Raw genomic sequence first — 23769 nt, forward strand, 5'->3', positions numbered from 1 at the left:
AGCAAGTTATGAGTCTGCTAAAAACAATTATGAACTCAAAAGTAATTAAGAAGTTAAAATAGGATAAAAGCTTGTAATGTAAGCTGTGATTGATAAACTATTAAAAATATTAAATACAAAATGTTATTCTGATTATAATTTGCTGAACTATCTGTGACTTAGGCTCCAATATGATGTCTTAAATGGAGACAATTCAACTGTAATACGGAATAAAATGTATCAAAGATTGGATCAAAATAATACGTACATAATAGGAAATTACAAACTAATAACAATGAAATGTGCTTATGTAAGGCTTAATACTATTGAATCTTATACAAGCTCAATATAATAACATTAATATAATATCAGGTTACAAGCTTCGCATAGCGAATTATGGACGCAAGAGCAGATGATTTGAGCGGGGTATAATAAGTTATAAAAATAATTATTAATGTGTCTAAAACGTTATCTTAAGTTATAATGAATGAAAGAAGTATTGATGCGACATTGGTGTAGCTTTCCACACAAATAACAAATTAAATAATATTGTTCCAAATAAGCTCAACACCAGTGATAAACATCAAAGTGGAGGGATATACATGTTGCAATGCAAGAACTGCCCATATAAATATATTGGCCAGACTCGTAGAAACTTTAGAACAAGGTACAGCGAACGTATTGCCGACTTTAAGCATAACAGGAGAAAGTCTAAGTTCGCCACCCATCTAATCGAGGAAGGCCATAAATTAACCAATATAAATGAGGCTTTGCACATTATTCTCCCCTTAAACAATAGCACATACATCAATGCAGCCGAATACTTTCATATAGCCCGGGCATGCAATTTAGGCATATCGCTTTTGTATGAACAAGTTCCCAATCTGCGTAACTCACTTTTCAATCTGAATACACACAACCCACGTGCCTACTTGTAAGTCTATAACCAACTTTCACCTTCATCTGTTACCTAGGCTTAGTAATACCTGTGAACGAAGTGCACCCAACAGTTGCATCTCTACCATCATAGACTCCAGAACCATCATAACTACACAGATGATTGTAAGTTTGTTCATTCATTACTTCTTTCATTCATTGTAACTTAAGATAACATTTTAGATACATTAATAATTGTTTTTATAACTTATTAAACCCCGCTCAAATCATTTCATAAACATAATAGCAACTGTTCCATGCGCTTGCGTCCATAATTCGCCACGCGAAGCTTGTAACCTAATATTATATTGATGTTATTATATTGAGCTTGTATAGGATTCAATAGTATTAAGCCATAAGCACATTTCATTGTTATTAGTTTGTAATTTCCTATTATGTACGTATTATTTTGATCCACTCTTTGATACATTTTATTCCGTATTACGGTTGAATTGTCTCCATTCAAGACACCATACTGGAGCCTCAGTAACAGATAGTTCAGCAAATTATAATCAGAACAACATTTTGTATTTAATATTTTAAATATTTTATTGATCACAGGTTATATAAGCTTTTATCCTATTTTAGCTTTTTAATTAATTTTAAGTTTTTTTTGTTTTTAGCAGAGACTCATAACTTTCTTATTGTTCACATTATATCACATAATACGTATGTACCAACTCTCATTTATATGTACAGTATTCTCAGGCAGAATTTTCTGAAGATGGCTTCTTGAGCCGAAAACGTTCAAGCCAATAAAATGTGAGAAACAATTTAATTATTTGTTATGTAGATAAGCATACACGGATCCTGCTGATCCCCAATTTATCTTCCAAAGACAACACTTTACGCTTCGACTTTTTGTACCATACATTCACTGTTCGAACACTAGAAATTACTAATCTGGTATAAATTACAAACGCTGTTGTGGTGTGACTGCGTACTCAGTCTTCGAATTTCCAGGATCACTTAATGGAAACTGAGAGGGAGTTGGAGTTTGAAAGCCATCGGAATTTTACCTGCATTTATGCTCTGGACTTAATGTCCGTCCCCTTTTAATAAAAGAAGACAATTTCATTTTCCATTGTTTGCATGCTATCCGTAAAAATGGAAATGTTTCTGAGAACAAAAGGCAACCTTTCGACGGTGGAGAATTAGAAATAACAGTAGAGTAGAGAACAGAATGGCAACCCTTCGATGATGGAGTGAGACAAGGTCGTCACACATTGCCTGGATTTACAGTACAGCTCATTGTCTAGGAATCACTAATCCTACCGTTGTCCTTTGACTAAAGGAGTAAGAAATTCAGAAAGTTGTTCTCAACACATTCTTTCAATTTTATACAAGAAGGTCTGACTTCAAATAAGAATTTGTCAGGATAAAAGTCTTGTAAACTTCAATTTTTAAGGTTCACTATAACCGAAGTGAGAGTTCACTATAAACGAAAATATTAATGTATGTGAGTCGGGACCAACGATTTAGGTTCACTATAGCTGTATGTTCACTATAACCGAGTTTACTATATCCAGAGTTGACTGTATATTGTAATAATTTCTAATATTTTTCTACTTACAAAGCATTATAAGTGCAAAAATTGTTTTGCAAATATCGCATACTTAAATGTTAAATGTCATTAGTGTTTTGATTCTATTAGTAAAACCTTGTAGTTTTATTACAAACAAGAGTATATTGAGGGATTCTCTGGAACAAGAACTTAACTACAAGATCTTGAATTTGAGATCAAGAGCGTCAAACATTTTTTTACATCAGGTATAACAGCATTGCACAGCATGACGTTCAAATGTTTCTAGAAGGCACTGTGTGTATTGGAAGAAAATAATGTTTTGTCAGGAGGGAAATATGTTATTTTGTATTTCATTCTCTTACAGGATGTAAATAATAATATAGTATATATATATATATATATATATATATATATATATATGCTATAATTCTATTAAATCTAACATATACAGTATGATTCAAAGCTTTAGTGAATTATATATCTTAAACTACTATTATCGCTTCTAAGTTCCTTGAAAATACAGGAAGAAATACTTTCATTTGTGTATCTCTATGGTCATGGCTATGATCACAACTTATCAACATTAATAAATAAAGTGCCACTCATTGTAATAGTGAAACTTGACCACATTAAAAACAAGCGATGGTATAGCTCAAGCTCAGTGATACAGCATTCTACTGCAGATCTAGAGGTCTACAGTTCAAACCCTGATGTCCGCAATTTTAATTGCATTTAATTCTTAATTGTTTCATATAGTTATCAATAAAATAATTGTTGAAGAAATTTATTTAATTTGTACGCTTTCTTAATCAAAAAAGTCATTCTATCATTTGAAGCACTTTATTGATCAGTTGTGATTATTTCCATGTGACATCTGGTGGGAAACAACATTCAGTGCGAAAAGTTGAAAGTCAGTGTTAAAATACTTTTCAGAAAATGCTAAAAGTACTTTTTGCAAAAATAAATAAATAAAGAAAAGAAATGAAAACTTTATTGAAAACAAAGGCCTCATTGTTTTCTTCATTCTGAGATGTGGAAATATTGAAATTTATGTGCACTGTCTTTCAAATCGACATAAATGTTTGAATAATGTTTATTTAATGTAGACACACACACATTCATTATCTTAGTCATTTCTTGCATTAGATACTTTATTACGTATTTTTGAATGTCTTGTTTTAAAATAATTCTTTCAATTTACAGGTTAGGTGTATGAAACTAGTCCAACATCCAAATGTAGTACGTTTATACGAAGTTATAGATACACAAACTAAGCTTTATCTTATATTGGAATTGGGTGATGGTGGAGACCTTTACGACTACATCATGCGGCATGATGGAGGTCTCGGAGAAGAAGTAGCTCGTGAATATTTTCGTCAGATAGTCCGTGCAATTTCCTATTGCCACAGGCTTCATGTAGTTCACCGAGACCTAAAACCAGAGAATGTAGTGTTTTTTGAGCGTCTTGGCATGGTGAAACTCACTGATTTTGGGTTCAGTAATCGTTTCAACCCAGGTCAGAAACTGGAGACATCATGTGGTTCTCTGGCATATTCAGCTCCTGAAATTCTTCTTGGGGACTCATACGATGCACCTGCTGTTGGTAAGTTGTACATTGCTAAAGAGATATTCACAGTCTGGAACATAAGATTTGATCATAGCTTTGGAAGCCTGTGCCTTGATCCAAGTAAAACAACTGTCGAATAGGGACCATGTGTTCTGAATTCACCATGTGACACCCGAGGTTATGCTGCAGTTGAAACATTGTGTGGATTCTGTAATGATCATGTAGTTTTAAATAAATAATTATGCATTATTTCGAAGACTTGTTAGTTTTTTATGCATAATATCTTACATTATTGACTGCATTACTACTGTGATCATTAAAATGTAGCCCCTCGTAAATTATGTATCATTGGTAATCAATATATAGCTCAAAAAGAGGGCATACCACTCTCAAAAAATATAATTTTGTCGATAACTGATCTATTAGAATATAGAGTTAAATACCTAAACATAATAATAAAATTAGAGTAGTGCATAATGAAGGAGAATAATATAATATCAACAAAACTGCCGTAAATAAGGATTCAATAGCTTGGCCTACTAATCAATCCACAATGAACAGTGATTAAAAACAATATTATGTATGTGACAATTTGAAAAAAAAAACCATTAAGATAAATGATAAGAAAACATAGGAAATCATTTACAATAAAGGTTTCTTGGGTACAAATGATTACTAATTATAGCTAAGGATGATTTTAACACATGAGGTCCTATGGTATCAATCATTGCATCAGAAATTTTAAATTGTTTAACTTGATTTAAAGTTTCTCATGGGATCGTGCCACAGTCACCAAACATGAGTCCAAAAACTGTCCAATGTGTGATGTGGTATTGTGCTCCGAGATACTGACAATAAAGCTCACATATGACTTGCTTTTCATGACACACCTCTTGTGGCTGTTGCTCATGCATCTCAAAACAGATTGTGGGATCAAGAATGACACCCTTATCCTTCTACTGATCAATTATATCAGCACGTCTAGTAGAGCCATCAGAAGAGACGCAACTAACCTCTTCATAAACCTCATAGGAAGCATTCTGATGGATTGAAGATGCGATGAGAGAATGAACCGTATTATGTCTGTTGATTCGGAGCAATTCTCCATAATATACTTATGAGAATGAGGATTGAGTGGTTAGAAATCTGTAATGTAAGAAGTGCTGGTGGAGTGATGCTTGTGAAAGGAGTAAATACGAACAGAAAATCTGCAATTATATCAATATTTATTCGTAATCATTATTGTGCATTGTAGCTTTATAACTTCATTTGAACAAGCTGTCCACTTGCATAATTTTCTTTTTCACTTTTGATGCATGTTAAAGTATTTTCAATTCTGGTGTGACATGTGTCCACGGATCATAGGTATGTTGAGGTAAACAGAAGCCTCGGTGAGATGTCTTGTGGTAACAATTATCAATAACAACTTACTTACGGCTTTTAGAGAACCTGGAGGTTCATTGCTGCCCTCACATAAGCTCTCCATCAGTCCCAATCCTCAGCAAGATTAATCAAGTTTCTACCATTATATCCCACTTCCCTCAAATCCATTTCAATATTATCCTCCCATCTACACCTCGGCCTCCCCAAAGATCTTTTTCCCCTCTGGCATCCCAACTAACACTATATGCATTTCTGGATTCGCCCATACATGCTACATGCTCTGCCCATCACACACTGGATTTAATGTTCTTAATTATGTCATATCAATAACAACACCATAAACAATTCTTACTAAGAGCCACTTTAATAATTAATAAATACCAAGTCACCTGTGGCATTAAAAAAAAAAAACCAATTTTCTCCCCTTCTCCACTCAGGAAACAGATAACAAAATCATAAAAACGTTACTAAAAACTCTTCCGACCTCTTGAGAGCAGGAGGAGAGTATAAACCTAATACTAAAAGAGATTAACATAAACTCTCTCTCATGATAATTGGTCCCCTAACTAATATGAATATTTAATATAATATGAGCAAGCACCGGTAAGCATAACACATAGAAAGAAACACACAAACTAGGCTGCAGAGGGGTAAGTAATCCTTTTGGCAAGATAGGTAGACTGAGCACTCAAGGTTTAAGCCACAATCGCATTTGTCGCATTTTGCTACTCAACTTCTAAAAATGCAACAAACTTTGAATGTAAATGTGCAAAAATGCGACCACCACATTAGACTTCAGAAACGAAGCTGGTAATAAAGAAAATGAAATCAGAGATGTTTGAACTAATCTGAATTTTTTTTTTGCAATTCATTTTGATTGATTTTCAGAAAAGTTTGTAATATATTAGGAATATTTATTTTTCAGTCATTGACTTTACTGCAATATATGTAAGGTACAAAACCTTTACACTAGGTACATGTTTTAAAAATCGTATGAATGTTTTCGTTGGATTATGCCAACATCATCAGATACGACATTCATTCTGGCAATATAATCAGTCTCTACAATTACAATACATATTAAATGGCATACAGAGTAATAAAACATACTAAAAACCAACATAATTAAAATACAAAATATCATTCTTGTGTGACTGCCCTTATTGTCAATAGTTAAAAGTACATGTGTGAATTACAATATATGTGTATGTTTGCAAGTCTTCACAAGTAAAATAATAAAAAATAAAAATAGAAAAAACTGCATATTGTAAAATGTGAAGAGATGCAATTACAGTATTTGAACTATATTAACGAATTTGTTTATGTTCGTGTTCTTATTTCTTATTGGTGCACATCTTCCCACTGTCTAGATATGTGTGCATCATGGTGTATGGCTTGTAGGTTTGCCTTGAGTGCTTGTTCAAAATTATTGTAGATGTCTTTGTGTCCGACGATATATTTCAATGTTAGATTATTTTATGTTGATTAGCAGTATGTCTTCACATAGCTTTCATACAACCAACATCCAATGAATACACACATCTACATTAATTAAACCTAACAGCTGACTTGCACCTTATTACATATTTTACCACAACTACAGTATTTAGATACCGACCATAAATTAACCATCTCTTCACATTTTACAATATGCAGTTTTTTCTATTTTTATTTTTTATTATTTTACTTGTGAAGACTTGCACACACGCACACACACACTCTCTCTCTCTCTCTCTCTCCAACCCCCTCCCCTCTCCCCTCCCTCTCTCCCTCTCCCTCCCTCCCTCCCTCCCTCCCTCTCTCTCTCTCTCTCTCTCTCTCTCGAAGGTGGCCACCCAACAGACCTGATCTCATATCCAAATACTTCAAGGAATATTGTAAATTCATACAAGAGGTAGATTTAGAAAGTAGACAAAGTGTGTAGCAATATGGAAACACAAATATGGAGAATAGTAAATAAAATTATCAAGACCATATAGAATTATGACACTCTGTCTCATCTCTAATTGTAAGGAAATAGCAGTCTTCTAAGCACAAATAGACATGTAATATGTAATGGAGCATGTTGTTCAGTAAAGACATTAAAAAAAAAAAAACACACACACACATATAAAATTACACATGTGAATTACAATATATATATATATATTTTGTAATTCACACGTGTACTTTTAACTATTGACAATAAGGGCAGTCACACAAGAATGATATTTTGTATTTTAATTATGTTGGTTTTTAGTATGTTTTATTACTCTGTATGCCATTTAATATGTATTGTAATTGTAGAGACTAATGATATTGCCAGAATGAATGTCGTATCTGATGATGTTGGCATAATCCAATGAAAACATTCATATGATTTTTAAAACATGTACCTAGTGTAAAGGTTTTGTACCTTACATATATTGCAGTAAAGTCAGTGACTGAAAAATAAATATTCCTAATATAATCTGAATTTAAATGAAATGCTAATAATTTCATGTTGTATGATAATTTCATGTTGTATGATTTATCTGATAAGCAGGTTGTAATACAATGTTAAAATTGAAATATACCGTCTATACTTATCTAATATTATGTGATTAATTATAACATAAACGTTTTCGGCACTAATGTGCCATTTTCAAATGTATGAGAATTTGCCTAATTACATGTTCAAATAGGTGCACATGACCTGTGTGAATGAAACATATAATGTGTACCCTGGTAATTTCATGTCACATATAAAACAATCTGTTTGTAGATAATTAATGATTAAAAATTAAAAATTAAAAACACACACTTATTACTAACATTTAAAATTTGTTTATCTGCTGCAATTATCCATCAATTTGTGGAACACTGGGGTTTTTCTTGACGTATTGTGTGGTCAAATGCAGTTATTCATTTACTTGAAGAGTTGTAACCTTACACTTAGATATTCACTATTAAAATGTTAAAATTCTTTATGTTGATTCGTTATTATTGCACCAAGGTTCCTGGTTGTTTGTTCACTTTTCACATATCGGAGCACTTTACCATAATCGAATGTGGTGCGTAATGTAAGTTACATTGATACCTGGTTATTGTTTTCCTGTGGTTGCTGTGGTTGGTTTATTACATATTCATGAATGTCACCGTCTGATTATCAGTCAAGCCTTTACACTGCGAACATAAAATTTGTTGTTACGTATATGAATATGCTGATGGTTAAATGCATTGAATTAAACTAGTGACTTACGTACAATGGCTGGACATGTTGCGTGCTCGACGTTGGCCAGGCTATGAATGAGAATCGTTCGATGCTCACAGTGGTTCTTATCCTAATGTACATCTGGCGGAACCGGAAGTAATGTGGGGAGGGGGGGGGATGTGATGTCATAAGCTGAGATGGTGTGGTCTGATTTTTTTAAACTAATTTAAATAAATTGAATAATGGGTTCTTGGGGTTAACTATTTGCTCGTTTAAAAGTTGGTTCCCTTTATTAAAACTCATTGCGATGTAATATTGCTCTGCCGTGTCTATTATGGGACTGTTAGTGACTTTAATGATTTTTAGTGCATCTTTTATATTACATAATTCATGGCCTTCTTCAATAAGGTGATGGGCATATTTCGACTTGTTTCTTGAAATGCTAATAGCTTGGGCAATGTTCAAGAAGGTATTGAGCAATACATGTTCAGGAATTGATTTCAAAGAGTTGGTGCAATTCATGTAAGTTAAGTGAACAATTTCTTCTAATTGATTTATATAATTCAGTCGTATACTGTAAATTGTGAGCAAGGATTTAGTTGCATAAATCTTGTAAAAACTGGAATTAGAAACCTTCTATCAGTAAAAAGAGATAGCACACTTTGCTAACAATAAATCTTAAAGAGCCTACTAATAAAAAATTTCAATGTTTAGAGTGCCCCTAAAATAACATATTTTAATGTGATGTAAATTCAGCAGTAATTGATTCTAAACATACCTACGTCTAATGATTTACTTATATAAGTATATCTAGAATGTGATAAGATAGATTGAAGTCCACACCTGTGGAGTAACGGCTAGCACGTCTGGCCGTGAAACCAGGTGGCCCGGGTTCGATTCCCGGTCGGGGCAAGTTACCTGGTTGAGGTTTTTTCTGGGGTTTTCCCTCAACCCAATATGAGCAAATGCTGGGTAACTTTCGGTGCTGGGCCCCGGACTCATTTCACCATCATTATCACCTTCATATCATTCAGACGCTAAATAACCTGAGATGTTGATACAGCGTCGTAAAATAACCTACATAAAAAAAAAAGATAGATTGAAAGTAATAAAACTCCAAGAAACAAATTATGTAACTTTTTGTTTTTGCATACTTTATTAATTTTATCTTTCTGCACAATTATTTATAATATTGCACAAGCATTTCGCAATTTGCACAAATATAATTTTTCATTTGTGCATTATTTATTTTATAGCTTCGAGCACTCAAGTATCCAAGGCAAAGTCACTAGTAACACAACGCACAGTCTACAAATATGGCATATAAATCTTCCCAATCAGTCTTAATTTGTGTATCCAAAAGAAAACAACCAAAATCCCAATAACATGGTATAGTCTGCCAAAAAACAAGAAAACCGAATGCTCAATCTGACTAATAACGTTCCTTACAAATCATAGATTAAGTTTTCTATCGTAACTGTAACACCTCACCAGAACAAACAAAATTCCACACTCCAAATCCATCTGCCCTTCACCTCACTGTATTCAACTCTGCTGCATATGGAGCGATCCACGTTACTCAGTGACAGCGTAGATAATACTCAGCTCTGCTACATATGGAGCAATCAACGTTACCCGACGGTAGCCTGGACAAGAATTTCCAGACCTCATGACAAGTGCTCACTAATAAAACAAGAAGAAAATTCCAGGAAGGTAAATATGTTACAAATTCAAACTAACCAACAAAAAAGCTCCTTTCCAGTTAACTTCACAACCAGGCAATCCCGATCAGGAACAAAATACAGGGAATAGACCCAACTGCCATCTAGTGACTGAATAGAGAAGAAAACTTAAATAAATAAAATAAAAATTAGAATAAAAGAAAATAAAAGCGAAAAGGTATAAAGATAGAAAAGATAAAGGAAAGAGGAAAAATAAGGAAAAAAACAATGTGGCATGATAACCAAATGCCACATTAGGGAGAACAACCAGATGTCCACTCAATCTCTTGTCAAATTGAATATCAGGTTTTTCCTACGAGTAAAATCGTGGTCAGAGCGTGATTCTGACAACACCACCTCATTCTAGTATCGAGGCTATAAAAAGATGGAGCTTTTTCTACTCTAATGGCCTCCATGTGCCTTCACAATGTCTGTAGCAGTTATCTTTACCTGTTTAATAAGAGTAATTTGCCCATAAATGAGCTAGCACCTGAATAAAATACATGTATTGGTAAATTTATAACATCTAGTAATAAAATGCATTCACTTTTAAATCTCTTGGATATGCTTGAAGGTGAATTTCTTCCAGAAACTTTGTCATGAGCAGTGGATAGTACAGGGACTACCAGCTTCTCTTTATAAGGTATTATTTATCAGACACAACTTTTTTCAGTTCTTAAAATTTAATGAATAGGTGACATAATTATAAGCACGTGAATAATACAAGTAATGCATAATTATTTTAGCACTGTGTTATCATTACCAAATCTGCAAAATATTTTACAAGGGAGAGTCAGTAAGTAAGTTACAATTTTATGGAAGTAGTGACGTACATTTTTAATGAGATGCCTGAGTCTATCACCCTAGATGCCAGTATTATTGATATGGACATAAGCAAAACAAAGAAACAGCAATTGCAAGATGGTGGCACCTCTACATGAGCATACCATTGGTGACTTGATCTGAGCATTGCTGCACACTTAGAGTCTGGCTAGTAAAGATGTACTTATCACTTGTGCCTATTTTGTCTAGCATATCGTCCCCTTCATCCTGTGTGCTTGTATCAAGTCACCAACCTGTTGCACATTTGTCTCCATGGGAATCTCCACTGACCGGTCGACTCATTGTTAGATACTTGTATACCTTACAGAAAACTTCTGCACCCAATTGTGGATAACTTGAGGTGGCATGCAATGCTCACTAAATGTGACAGCATTTCTTTATGAATAGTCTTTGCTGCCAGAATTTTTGCCCAGAAAAGTCACACAATGGAGCACTACTCGACAATGATACACCTGTGCAGAGGTCCTACAGTCTTGCAACTGCTGCTTCTTTATTTCGCTTGTACATTGATCATCTTGACACCTGGATAATACTGGCATCTAGCTGTGATAACTTCAGGTGTCTTAATAAAACACTCTATGCAAGTCACTACTTCGATTTGTAACTTACATACTAACTCACCTGTGTAGATGTGGCAATCTGTAATAGCCCATACCAGGGTTTTTAATCTGAAGAACTTGGGTTGCTGGTCAGATGTTGTGTTATTTAAGTCTTATGCATATTCCTGAAATTCAAGTCAAGCCTTTTGAATTATGCTGTATGTATATAAGGCACTTTCTGTTACACCTGTAGATTACTGTAATACTGTATGACAGAGAATTTTGTGTATTTCTTTTAAAAGATAATTGTAAAGTACAAGTCGAATCATTGGGCAATTTGTGCAGAGTGGTTCTTCATAGTTTATGAACTTGCTGTGCTACACGATTTTCTGTTGGTAGCAGAGAAATTTTATTCTGTAATTTCTCGCAAATGTCAGCAGATGATGATAGATGTATTTCGTATAGTGTCTAATTATATCCTGCATATGTTTTTATATATAGTGCATGTATTTGTATATTTCATGCAGAGAATGAAATTAAATAAAGAAGAGCATATGCATTTGATACAGCCTTATTTTTTAATTTGAAGCTGCTACAGAAACTTTGATTAAGATTTCCAAGATATTTGGTTGGATAAACTGTACACTACCCGAAAAAAAAAAAAAAAAACTGGTCAGTTCAGTACAAGTTTTATGCATAACAAAAATAAAGTGATGAAATAAACAAGCTGTGTTAATGAAAACCTTTGGATTTCATTGAGTAAATTAGATGTCTAAAACATACAGAATTTCCAAATGAATTCTTACAAAGAATCGTAAAATTAAGAAATTTGGTTTATGTAAAATGAAGATAGCATTAAGAATTGCAAGAATGTCACCCAAATAGAAGAATACACGTTTGTGCACTGTGTTAATGGCAAGTGTCGGCCTTAGCCATTTTCCTTTCTGTTTACATAGCTCATACTTTTGATTTTTCTTTATTTAAAGTAGTATGCTTACATTTAGTAAATATTCATCACTAGTGATAGTGATAGTGTCTTTTCAGTTCTACAGTAATTAGTAAAATTCAACGTGTTGTATCCAGATCATTGTATCCTTTATAAATTCACTATTTTGAGTTGCTTCTTTCCATTGTAAAATGTGAACAACCCTACCACTAGTAATTATTGTATTGATCTCTTGTTTGCTAATGTGAATTATCTGTGTATTGACTCTGTTTTCTTTGTTGTTATGTGGAGAAATTTTTCAGCATCTTGTTTTTAATTCTCCCTGATGAGACCTTGTTTATCATATACAAAGATGGTAATACTGAGAACAGTTCTTACTGAAGCATGGAAGAATTAGAACATTTCATTCTTCACTTTGGAAAGTGTTTTTTGTGTCAAATTTTTACAAAGTAAATTGGATCATTATTCTACGTCTGATGGCAGGGCACTTGAAGGAAAATCAGATGTTTTATTTCAACAGAATTTTAAACAGCATATGTGGTACTCCAAAGTTTGTAAATACCTGAAATTCTGAAATTAACTGTATTTTATAGATATACGGAGATGGAAAATTTTCCAGACACATCATGCATCAACTTTCAACATTGAAGAGCAAAGTTCAAATTTATGGTGTCAGATTTTCTTTGGACACTTCAATTCCCCTCACACCAATAAAGTACTTTATCATATTGTTGTTAATGACACTACCTGCGACATGCATAACGGTTAAATTATGTGTGAGAGCTACTTATGAACCTATGAATAAGTAGCAACATAAATACGCGAAGTATCTCGAGCATAGAGCAAAATTATTATTAAAAAATTACTAACATTATTTATTATCGTGTCAAATTATGTCATCAAAACTTGCTTGCTTTTATCAGACAGATGAGTCAGGATTGTTTAGTACCTAGAACTCTTCTTCTTTTCCTTCAGCCAAAGCATTGAGGTAACCTCTTCCTATCCATTTCTGCCATTTCAGTCTATTCTCACATAATCTTTTAATTTGCCCAATTGTGTTTCCATGTCTTTGTCCAATTCTCTCATTTCTCTCCTCCCATGTTAAGCAGGGTCCTCCTCATCCAAATCGTCCCTCTATTTTTATTTGAAAGATTTTTTTCGCTTTTCTTTCCTCTCCCATTCTTAGAACATGACCATGTCCTTCAGTTGGCATTCCTCTACCATCAAACAGAATGTAGTCGGTACCATGATTGAATTACATATCTGCATTTTTGTTTTTTTACTAATCTTAGGCTTCCGTATAATAGAATTTTTAATTTAATAGAAAACTCAGACTGCTTTTTTTAGTTCTATTTAAGACGTATCAAGAACTCACCAAACTTAATAATTGTTCTGTAGTGCATTATTTATTTGAACAAAGTGACTTGCATTATTTTACCTCATATGACCCATTTGCTCATTTATTAATCAGCATCCCAAACTATTTACGTAAAATTTTGATGGCAATGTTAATTTTTTTGCAGATGTATGGTCTCTCGGTGTTATCCTGTACATGCTGGTTTGTGGACAGGCACCTTTTCAGGAAGCTAATGACAGTGAAACTCTCACCATGATTATGGACTGCAAATATACTATTCCTGTTCATGTATCAGATGCATGTAAAAGGTACTTAGACATACGTGTATATGTATTGTTTGTTGTTTAGTTAACTGTTCGAAGACAGGTCTGAATCTCGTGTTACCAACAAAGCACCACTTATGAAGCATCTAGATAAGAAGATAAATGGGGTAGGGTGGCCAGTTCCTTTCCCCCCTGTAGCCTGTATGTATTAAGAAATGTATCTTATGTACGGGAAGAAATAACAAAGTTGTATCACAACAGATTTTCAGACAGTTTATGTACAAGATCATCTACAGTTGTTCGTTGACCTAGTTGGCACAGTTGGTATAGCGCTGGCCTTCTATGCCCGAGGCGTGTAAAAGAACTCCTGCGGGACAAAATTCTGGCACACCGGCGACGCTGATATAACCTCGGCAGTTGCAAGCGTCGTTAAATAAAACATAACAATTAACATACTACTACAGTTGAACTTGGTTACAGCATGATTTAAGGGTCTTAAGAAGTGATGTTGCAATAAACAAGTGTCGCTATGAGTGAAAATTAAAATAAATATAACAAATAAAATTCAAAGTAGTGGTACTTTTACAATATTACGTATTTTGTACAGCATTATAATTTTATACTAGTTTAGGCCTAGAGTACTATAACTTTTTAAAATAATTTACATTGTTTTTGACTTTATTATTTTAACATAAAAATACCGTACTGGATTGTAGAAAGTAGTGAAATGTGGAGTAAAATATTGTAATCTACAATAATTAAAATACATACAGTACGCACAGTTAAGAATGTGGGTTGAAATCTTTATTTTTTTATTTTTATTTTATTAATTTTATTATTATTATTATTATTATTATTATTATTATTATTATTATTATTATTATTATTATTTTTTTTTTTTTTTTTTTTTTTTTTTTTTTTACAAAATACTGCGTCTGTAAATTATTCTAACTCTTCCTTAATCAAATGAAATTCCGGCACATAATAGTTTTCATTTTACCACTGTCAGTTTGTTTATAACATTAACTTTATCTTCCTCACTAAAACTTTCTTTACTTCGCACCTTGCTTCATTGTACTGTGTATAACACCTGTTTGGAAACTAAATTCTGAATTTACAGTCTGAACTGATTGTCTGGATTACAGTACCGTACATAACTTGGTCTGTTATTATTTGTAATGGATTGCTGGAATGATGGAAGGAAGAGTTTCGTCTACCTCACACACCACACTCTTTTCTTAGAATTCCAGTTCTTGGGCTGTAAAATGCTTTTGTCACAGTAACTGAAAACTGTATTGGTTCTTAAATATTTAGGTGTTACCATCACGCATGGCATTGAAGAGAATATAGAAATTCAGAATCGAATTGAAGTCGCTAATAAAGCATATTATTCACTTATCCCTGTAATTAGATATTGTGGAGCCAATTGGAGAAGTCGAATATTGAACTGCATAAAACAATGATCTGTGGTATAATTATATATGGAAGTGAAAATTGGACTTTCACAAAAAAAATCACAGAATGCAGTTGACAACTTCGAAAGAAAGGTGTTGGGGATATTTGGACCAGTTGTAATGAAAGGAAAATGAAGAATCTGATATAATCATGAATTACACCGTATACAATGATATAGCTTTGTCAACTTTCATACGGATCAGGAGACTGCAATGGGCAGGACATATAGTCAGGATGGAGAAGGGAAGGATACTAAAGAGAACTTTAGAGGGGCAATATGGAGGAAAAAAACCTGTTGGAAGACCACGGAATAGACAGGAGGATGTGGTTTAAGAAGATACTACCAGTTTGCTGCAATTGCGGAACTGGAAGGTGGCAGCAAGGACAGAATAATAGAGAGGAAGAATTGGGGAGGCCATGGCCCGAAAACGGGCCGAAGAGCCATAGATGATGATGATGATGATGATGATGATGATGATGATGTATTGGGTCATAATCACTTTACCGGCTATCTGAGAATTCCTCTCAACTATAGTCTCTGTTTAATGTAGGACAAACCTCTACTGTTAGAATTTCAATTCTTAGATTGTAAAGTTCTTTTGTCACAGCAAATTAAAACACACTACTTGCGAATTTCTAGCAGTGACAGTTTCTGTTTAATGTACGTAGAACGTGGATTTTTAAAGAATTACATTGTTGCTAAATGTCGCTATCAACGAGGTGCTTATTAAAAATGTGTCGTAAAAAATAATAAATCGCGAATACAGATCAAAATCGTACTTCTCAATGACAGTTGCTGTAACTAAGATGGTGCTAAAACCAAGTTCAATTCAAGACCCTGAGAATGATAAGTGGATAAAAACCAAGACAGTAATTTGAGAAAATCGAGAAAAACTGTTTTCATCATTTTCTTTCATCATTCTCTAAATGTTTTAATAGTCATTGGAATATGTCAGATATTTTTTAACATTTTATACACTAAAGTAAACATCAATTGAATCTCCAATGCATTATTAATAAAAATGACAATGGAGTTATCCAGTTCTCCCTCTCAATCAAAATTCTGAATTTCATTCAATACAAAAATTACAAAAATGTGAACTTAAAATACTATTTACCTTAATATTTTTACTTAATGTGTTTTAGCTTAAAGAAAATAATGATTTTATGTCATTTTAGTACAAATTAACTAATTCCCTTTATATTATTTTTAACAAATATAAGCAATAAACGTATCCAGTTCTCAAACTCAAGTACAGAACTCAAATTATTTCAAGACAACATGTGCATATAAAACTATAAATACGGTATTATTTACCAAAATATTAATGTCTGCTGTCAGGAAACAACACATATTCATATGCTAGTGTTGTCACTCTGCGTCCTTGTGTGTCCTTTTCTTTACTATCCACACCTACTTTACGAATATGATCGTGCTTATATACTGGAGGAATGAAGTTCTCAGGCTTCAAAATATCACCCAGTTTTGTTATTTATTTATTATTATTTTATTTATTTATTTATTTATTTTTTTTTACTTATTGACAATGGCAAATCATACAGATTTCCAGCTAATTCATTCATTCATTCATTCATTCATTCATTCATTCATTCATTCATTCATTCATTCATTCATTCATTCATTCATTCATTTATTTTATTCCATAGATCTTACATGAGCAATGAAGCTTTAAGATGTGGAACATGTCAACATTTTACAATATTACAATTACAATTTTTACAAATTTTTATAGTTTTACAATTTAGTAATTTTCTACAATTTTTACAATTTTGTACAATTTTTTTACATTTTGGCGAGATGTAGTGAGATGAGATGAGGTCCGAGAATTCACCAAAATATTACCCGGCATTTACCTTTTCGGTGGGGGAAACCTCGGAAAAACCCAACCAGGTAATCAAATCAAAGGGGTTGATGCCAAGGACTCGCCATAGACCATCCGGCTTCAGTCCCACGGCTGGGGAAAACCTCTGAAGAAACCAAAGTCCAAAGGGGGATCCAACCCAAGCCCGAACGCAGCTCTGGATCAGCAGCCCAGCGAGTCTGCCGACTGAGCTACATCGATGGCTCTACTAAAAGTATACAATACATAGCCAATCAGATTATTAAATGTACAAACGCAAACGATCATTCATAAGTTGAGCTATATTATAATACAAAACAATTTAATTAAATTTAAGGCATAAACAATTCAACCAGTTGTGATATACAAAAATTGATAATACATATCATGCAAACTACTTCAAATTACAAACACAAACAATTTATCAGTATAGCTATATAGATTACTATTCAATTTAAAGCATATACAATTCATCGGCCAAAACTATACAAAGATATACAATACAAAGTAGCATACTTTCATTAAGCTATACAAATTTGTGCAATTAATATCAAGTAGATTAATTCAATTTATAATCATAAACAATTCATCAGTTGAGCTATACATATTACCATTCAATTTACAGTAGGTCTATATACAATTCATCAGTAGAGCTACACAGACTAGTAATCATTTTAAGAACATATACAATTCATCAGCCAAACTATACAAACATATACAATCAAATTAGTTCAATTTACAAACTTATTTTCGTTAAGCTATACAATTCATATGAAGTAGATTAATTCAATTTATAAGCTTAAACAATTCATCAGTTGACCTATACAGTATACTATTCAATTTACAGTACATGCAATTCATCAGTTATGCTAAACAAAAAATACAATACATAGTAAACAAATTAAGTCAATATAAAAACATATTTTAGTTGAGCTATATAAAATTGTACATGTCATTTAAATAGAATAATTCAATTCACAAGCATAAACAATTCATCAATTGTGTAGAAGGTATGAGAATGTAGAAATTTGGTTAATTCTTTTCTGAACCTTTTCTCGTTGTTCTTCAAATCTTTAAGATAATTAGGCGGTGCATTGAAGACTGTTATACATGAATAGCGAACTCCTTTTTTTAAAACAGCTTAGACTAACAGAGGGTAGATGAAGATCTGATTTATGTCTTGTATTAAAATGATGAATGTCTTGATTAGTACTGAATTTATCTTGGTTCTTAATATACAGCATCATTAGGGAAAGAATGTATTCACAAGGTAAAGTCAAGATTTCTAAGTTTCGGAAAATATTTTTACATGAGGTCCTTTTATGCACACCGGCCATTATTCTTATAGCTTTCTTTTGTAAAACAAAAACGTGTTCAGCTTCAGACGAGTTACCCCAGAATATTAATCCATATTTCATTACAGAGTGAAAATATGCAAAGTATGACATTTTAAGTAAGTTTATATCACCAATAGTAGATAAGGATCTTAATGCATAACAGGCAGAGCTCAATTTACGAGTAATACATTCTATATGCGTTTTCCAGTTCAAGTGATTATCCAATTCTAAACCAAGAAACTTTGTGCTTATAGATGCTTTGAGATGAGTTCCATTTAATCGAATACTGTAGGAAACCTGAGCACTATTGTGTGTACTAAATTTGACTGCACTGGTTTTATCAACATTAAGTGCTAGTTTATTTGCATGGAACCATTCATTCATTAGATTCAGCACTGTATTAGAAGTGTTTATAAAATGATCGTATTGTTTGCTTGAAATAATTACACTAATCCAAGTTAATTTCATCCACAAGCACTCCTTTCTTCATAGCAGCAAAAGTATCAGACACGAGCACATGTGTCATGCGGAGAGTGAGTACAGGGTAAGTCTGCGTAAAGATTAATTTTTTGATCCTACAGAATTATCTGTTATCAAGGATAAGTCTGGTCTTTGTCCACTTCTCTTTCTTAACAAATGTGAAAATATGAAAAATGATAATATTCAGAGCTGTCTAGTAGTTTTTGTATGAAGTATTTGACTACCATTTCACACCAATAGATGGAGTAAGATCTATAGTTGTTTCGTATTAAAATCTCAATTTCATAAAAAAAATTGTCTTTATCCATTTATCATTCTCAGATCTTCAATTGAGGTTACACTAATGGGATTTGTTGCAAAGTAATTTGTTGTAAAGAATGAGTCTATTGCGCCAATTCATTGTCAGCTGATGGAAGTTTATGGAGATAGCTTAATGAGTCATCATTGTGTAGCAAAGTGGTGTCCAAAATTCAGAGAACTGATCGAGTTGTGACATTCATGACAAATGACTTTAAGAGAAGGCTGACCTGCATCAGCAGCACACCAGAAAACAAAACATTCTTCGTAAATGCAATTTTGAAAATCAGAAGAGTTACAATGTGTGCCAAGATGGTTCATGAATTTTTACACGGTGTGTACACAATGGCTACTATGAGCACTAACAGAAGACTACAAGGCACAAAGGCCGGCTTTTGCCCTGTTGTTGCTGCAAAAATGTGTTATGAATGATTACGAATCCCTTTAACACATTGTTACTGGTGACGTGACATACAAAAATCCATGCTCCTCCATGAACAAAGAAATACAGTGTCTCAGGTTCATAATGGGGTGCTGTTGTTTGACTTCAAGCAATGGGGCTCAACAATCAGTGCAGCTGTTTACGGTACACTATTTGAACATGAGGGTGTCATTAATTAAAAAAAATACCTAGAACTGCTGTTAGAGGTTTTTTGCTTCTCGATGATAATGTTCAGCCACACACTGTTGCTGCAACTGGGAACTCTTCAGCACTTCCAATGGGAAATTTTGAAACATCCCCCTTTATAGCTGTGGTCCAGCACCAAGTTAACTAACTGTCCACTTGTTTTCTGCCATCAAATATCACTGTGATGGCCACAGACTTGAAATTTACTGTGACATAAAGATAGCCATGAAAATGCAGTTGAACTTGCAGGACATCAAATTCCATGATGAGGGAATCAGAAAAGCAGTCTCTTATTGAGGCAAATATTTGTCATGAAGATGTTGAAAATATGTCATTTATCACAGAATACAACATGTATATTTTTTGTTACAATTAAAATTAATGTTGTAGAAATAGATATTATAAAGGTATATTAATATACTAGCTGTACCAATGCACTCCGCTGCACCCGTTAGAAATAAATATGAAGTAATTACATAATTAAAATAGGACATTTGATCCAGGGAACATTCGTGTTTAATAGAAGGGTAAATCGTTTATTATGTTACTTAAATTGTATTTAAAAAATTAAATGCGATCATTGATCCAGAGACCACTCATTTGGTCATAAAACTTATTTTAGGAAATAAAGGAAACGAATGCCTATCAAGTTTTCTGTGCATAAGAAGCTATTTTAATCTTACCTGTCCTCGATTCGCTCAGAAGTTACTGTAATAACATTATAGCATTATGTCCATCTAGAGAAATTACACTTTCCAATGGTGAATTAATAATTAATTATACAAATCAGTTAATTTAGCTTCCGATATTACTTCATACAAACACAGAAACATTCTCTGTAGGCTATGTTTCATAGCTTTCGATTGTTGTTGTCCAAGGCCCCTTATAGACGAAGCCATTTGTTTTTTATTTCATTACCCGCCTTAGATGGCGTTATTGTAATTTTGAAACTCATTTATCTCATTAAATATCAGTCCTATCAAAATTTTGCATGGAATAAAACTTATCGGAAATTAGTTTTAAAGAAACTTTTGTTATATAATATTTTTCATGAAAATTAATAATAAGGTAGATATTTCGATTTATTTAATTCAACCCTCCTTATAACCCCCCTTTTAAATAAAATATTTTGAATGCCATATAGCCTAAATTCTAAGTTACAACGAACTTAATTTATATTCCAATTTTCATATAAATCGGTTCAGCCATTATCATGTGAAAAGGTAACAAACATCCAGACAGACAGATAGACAGACATGCAAACAAAAATTTCAAAGAAACGATTTCTGGTTTCAGGGCGGTTAATTATATATGTTAGGACCAATTATTTTTGAAAAATCGAAAATTACCAGAAAAATTTCGGCTAGAGATTTATTATTAGTATAGATTTACTATGTTTCACATGTTCATTTGGTTTTGTTCTTATACGTAGATACTGCCTGTGTTGTAAAATATCTTCATTGAGCTGTCATTACTGCATAAACAGATTGCATTAGATATCATGGAACAGCTTAGAAATAATGAAGTACGAGAAAGTTGAAAGATATTTTAATCAAATGAATTGCATGCAATATTTATCACAACATTTTCACTTCAACTGATTTTTATTTTATTCTTCCCCAGACTGATTGCTCGGATGCTGATTCGAGAACCAGAGAGGCGGGCCTCTCTGGAAGAGATTGCTGCAGACCCATGGTTGGGAGAAGACTTAAATACTCAGCCAACAGACTTTCTTCCTCTAGTCTCTCGAGAACATGTTTCTGAGGAGGATCATGCTCTCATCATTCAGAAGATGGTGAATGGAAACATAGCTACCAAGGAAGAAATACTCGAGTATGTTTTTTTGTGTATCTGTGTCATGTATTTTGTTGTAAATTTAGTTATGAAGTCTCTTTATCAGACCTCTTTAGAGGAGAGCCTGAAATTCGGCTATTAAATATTTCCAAATTTATGTTCCTATCTTGCACGTTAGCGTAATTTAAACCTTTTAATCAAGCATTTCATTGTGGACCCCATAAATGCAAGGACTTCTCTCTATATCTATTACTGTGTGAAAGTGAAGACATGGAAGAAGAACTTTCAATCCTCATTAATCATCAGAGTACACGTTGAATATTAAATAGGTGATGATCATGTGAACTTCAAACTCTTCTTATTTTTGCATTTGGGACTGTAAAATATTTTTAAGAACCAAGATATTGAATGAATATAATTTTTTATAGTTTGACAACTTCAAGTGAAACCCTGTAAAACACGGCAACTTCTGGAATCTCTCTCTTTCTTTCTTCTCTCACCCTCGCTCCTTGTCATTCAGTCACCAGTCACAACGTAAATATTTGAGAGGGTGTGTGTGTGGGCATCACGACCAATAGAAGAACCACTCTCCAGTATTACCACAATAACGGATTCTTTATTTTTGCCTTGACTGTTGGCTAGGAAGGTTCCATTATGCTAGCATTGCAGGCAACTAGTCAACCTTTTAATGCTTTTATTAGCAGGTTTGACAAACTGTGAGTGGACCTGCAAGTACATAGGATAGTGCTCTCTCCCTTCTCCCCATGCTTTCTCACTTGCTCCTCCCCAAGACAGCCAGCACTCACGTAGTAACTCGGTCAGGGTTTCAGTTCGATTTGTTAATCTCTAAGTTTGCTTTACGATATGTTATACTGTAGTTAAGTTTACATTCCAGCACTTGAGATGCTTCTGTTATGAGTAGAGGACGGATTCATAAGCACTAAAAACGGAAAGCAATTTACTATTATTGATGATTTTTCTGTTATACATAAGAATATTGAGACCCCATCAGTTGCTAAATTTGCCTGTCCTTCAACCCACTTCTTAAACAGTACACTTCTAGCACATTTTTCGTTAAGCATTACTGATAAAACTAATTCAAAATTAATAATTTTCTTGGAGCTAAGCTGTTCTAAAATACAATGCACTCTACACACTGTCGAAGTTTCTAAGATCTGTCACTATAATAAAATTAAATATTCTGATTTATCACGTCAGCAAGTAGAAAACTATCATGATTATGTTATTGTTGACAGGTAGCAAAATTCGAATTTAGTGAGTGCAAAGAAGCCTATGAACATTTCCTACAACAACGTTCTAGTGGCAAAATTTTATGCATGTGTGGAGTAGACAACAAGGTGGCTCTTGTTTTGAATAACAATTCTTTTAATCACAACTCATCCAGCATTAACATCTCAATATTGTAAATTTGCAGTCAGCAATGCACTTAATTAATTGAGTACTTTGTTGATTGCCAAGGATTTGTCCAACATGATTCACCGACAACAGTGCACTGTCTGCATGTTGTCAGATTGCAATAAGTCAAATATGTGTTTCAATGTCTTAGTTTCTTCTGTATTCCATTTTTCCGATTTTCCGTATTCTTAATCTTGGTTTAAGCACCACATTGCTAAAAAAATAAAATATGCTTTTATATGCACTAAAACTGAAATATGTATGTATTT

At 33.2% G+C, this 23769-nt stretch overlaps 1 protein-coding gene across 3 annotated transcripts in view; it reads left to right on the forward strand.

Annotated features, from left to right (window-relative positions):
• The window catches only part of Snrk (SNF related kinase), a 238584-nt gene that overhangs the window by 172916 nt on the left and 41899 nt on the right, over window positions 1–23769 (forward strand). For 2 of the 3 annotated variants that reach the window (XM_069845546.1, XM_069845545.1), the window contains exons 3-5: window positions 3644–4043; window positions 14135–14276; window positions 21914–22123. In XM_069845546.1, coding sequence (XP_069701647.1) covers window positions 3644–4043; window positions 14135–14276; window positions 21914–22123 — 752 coding nt within the window. The remainder of the gene's footprint in view (window positions 1–3643; window positions 4044–14134; window positions 14277–21913; window positions 22124–23769) is intronic. The other variant, XM_069845547.1, reaches the window with a different exon arrangement.

The sequence above is a fragment of the Periplaneta americana genome, chromosome 14, assembly GCF_040183065.1.
Source record: "Periplaneta americana isolate PAMFEO1 chromosome 14, P.americana_PAMFEO1_priV1, whole genome shotgun sequence".
Classification (NCBI taxonomy): Eukaryota; Metazoa; Arthropoda; class Insecta; order Blattodea; family Blattidae; genus Periplaneta; species Periplaneta americana.